Here is a 2,138-nt window from a genome sequence, read left to right as displayed (position 1 = left end):
CAAAATGGCCATGTGGACTGCGTCCTAGTCTTGGTGGCTGCGTGCCCCTCATCGGTCGAGCTGAGCACGCATGAAGGAGTCACGCCGCTTCTCGTCGCTGCTCACCAGGGCCACGCGGCGTGCGTGCAAGTCTTTCTTCTCCAAAACGCAAAAACACACGCAACATTGTCTGATGGCAGAGTGGTCTCTGCTCACGAGGTTGCAACGGCGGCGGGAGAGGCGGTCTGCGCGTCGCTGCTTCGCTGACCTTGGCTCTAGCGCACGATGCCATGCCGGAGCGCTCGGACGAGTCTCAAATTTTTCATCCCTTTTCCTTCGGGGTGTGCACTGCATCGCTGGCCGATCAGTGGCTCCTGTGCGACGCGTGCCCGAAAACGCAATGTGCATTTTCCCCCCATGTTCCTCGTGGTGATCAGTGTGCCCGAGCGGGACGTCCTCCTGTGCGTGCGCGCTCTCTCCGTCACCATGCTGTGCTCAAGGTGGTGCTGGAACAAAAAACCCTCTGATGTTTTGAACTGGAAAGCCTGAGCTGTTACGATTCTCTCTCTCAATTGCTGCTGTAGAGTACGACGCGGTGTGGGGAAAGGGGGAAAGGGCTGTCTATGTTGAACGCAAGCCAAATGGAAATGCCAAATAGAAACCCACACAAACACAGCACGCGCCACACACACACACACACACACACACACACACACACACACACACACACACACACACACAGCTTGAAATCGAACCGGAGAAAGAGGGCGGGTGCACACCGCCGCACAACTCTACCCTGCCCGATCCCACTTGTGCCTCAGGCGCGCATAGTCCTTTGCCGTGAGCAATGGCATTGGGCGCAGTGCGCTGTAGTTGCCGTCCTTGACGCCTCGTTTGTACTGATGGTGGCGGATCTCGACGTTGCGTGCCTTGCGGAACCATGCGCCAGCGTCGTCGATGTTGTGGAAGATGTGCGCGTCGTCCTCGATCCCGTGCACGGCGCGGAAGTCTAGCACCGCGTCCTTCGCGCCCCACGACTCCATGAGATCCTCGTGCCAGCCGAAATCGTCAACGATGATGAACCCTCCGACCTCGACCAGGTCGTAAAGGTTGTAAAGGATGTCAATGGTTGAGTCGTACATATCGCCATCCAGCCTCAGCAGCGCAAGCCGCTCGCCGCGGCCCTTGAGCTCGGCACGCAGCCCCGGCAACGAGTCAACAAAGTATCCCGGCACCATTCGCACCCCCTCCATAGACACTCCAAACCGGTAGAAATTGCGCGTCACAGTGTCCTCGCCCTTGGCGAGCGTGGCGTTGAGACTCTTCGACGCGTAAATGGACTCATCCGGTCGCAGGCTACCTGAACGAGGTGGAGGCAGCCCCTGGAACGAGTCACACAGGTACACGCGCCGCTGCATCTGATAAACCTTCGATCACCGCCTTGGCAAAGATGGACATTCCGCCGCGCCACACGCCGCACTCGACGTAGCTTCCAGCGACGTCGGCACTGCGCGCGTTGAGGAGGAGCGTGGCAACGTTCTGCAAACGTTTATGGCCGGCCATCGTCGTGCCGAGCTTGGGCCATGGGCCGCCCTGAATGTACATCTTCATGCACGTGAGATATTTAGCCTGCGTCACTGCGGCTTCACACATGAGCGAAGAGCTCGTTAGAAGGCCAGCAAGCATCCGCAGATAAGCAGCTTCCACGTCGACAGGCGCGTGAAGCGCATCATGGCCAATGCCGGACTCCGCCTGAATCATTGTGAGCTCACGGACCCAGTCCAGTGGCGGCGAAAGCAGCGTTTGAGGGGTCGCGAGAAGAGCGAGCAACATGACAGCGCGGCTTTTCTTTTTTGTCGCTCGGTCCAGCGTCCACCCATACCGCGTTGGTGTCCAGTCCGAGCCAGTTCTTCTGACCGCAATAATCGCCGAAGCATTTGATCCCGATCACCGAAGTCGACGGTTTGTAGCATTCCCCAATCCCACTTTGCCGCCTCGAGGAGCTGAATTTTGAGGTTTCGTATTCTTCGGAGGTCCACCGGCCTCCTGATTTGAGCTTATTGCAACGCAAACGGAGGCTGTCGCAGTAACGGCCTTTGCACTTCACTGCCGTCACGACGTAGTCCGGTGCGCACTTGCCGGACCCGCTATTTTCCTCC

At 58.4% G+C, this 2,138-nt stretch overlaps 1 protein-coding gene across 1 annotated transcript; it reads right to left on the bottom strand.

Annotated features, from left to right (window-relative positions):
* Positions 1-770: 770 nt before the first annotated feature.
* On the bottom strand, positions 771-1,740 carry EMIHUDRAFT_255060 (hypothetical protein; the record flags this gene model as incomplete). The annotated part of the gene is made up of 2 exons (XM_005774961.1): positions 771-1,339; positions 1,407-1,740. The coding sequence occupies 2 exons, from the start codon at positions 1,738-1,740 to the stop codon at positions 771-773; spliced, it is 903 nt and encodes a 300-aa protein (XP_005775018.1).
* Positions 1,741-2,138: the final 398 nt, after the last annotated feature.

The sequence above is a fragment of the Emiliania huxleyi genome, assembly GCF_000372725.1.
Source record: "Emiliania huxleyi CCMP1516 unplaced genomic scaffold EMIHUscaffold_3025, whole genome shotgun sequence".
Classification (NCBI taxonomy): Eukaryota; Haptophyta; order Isochrysidales; family Noelaerhabdaceae; genus Emiliania; species Emiliania huxleyi.
The sequence above is the reverse complement of the archived record's forward strand: the minus strand, read 5'-3'. Positions and strand labels throughout refer to the sequence as shown.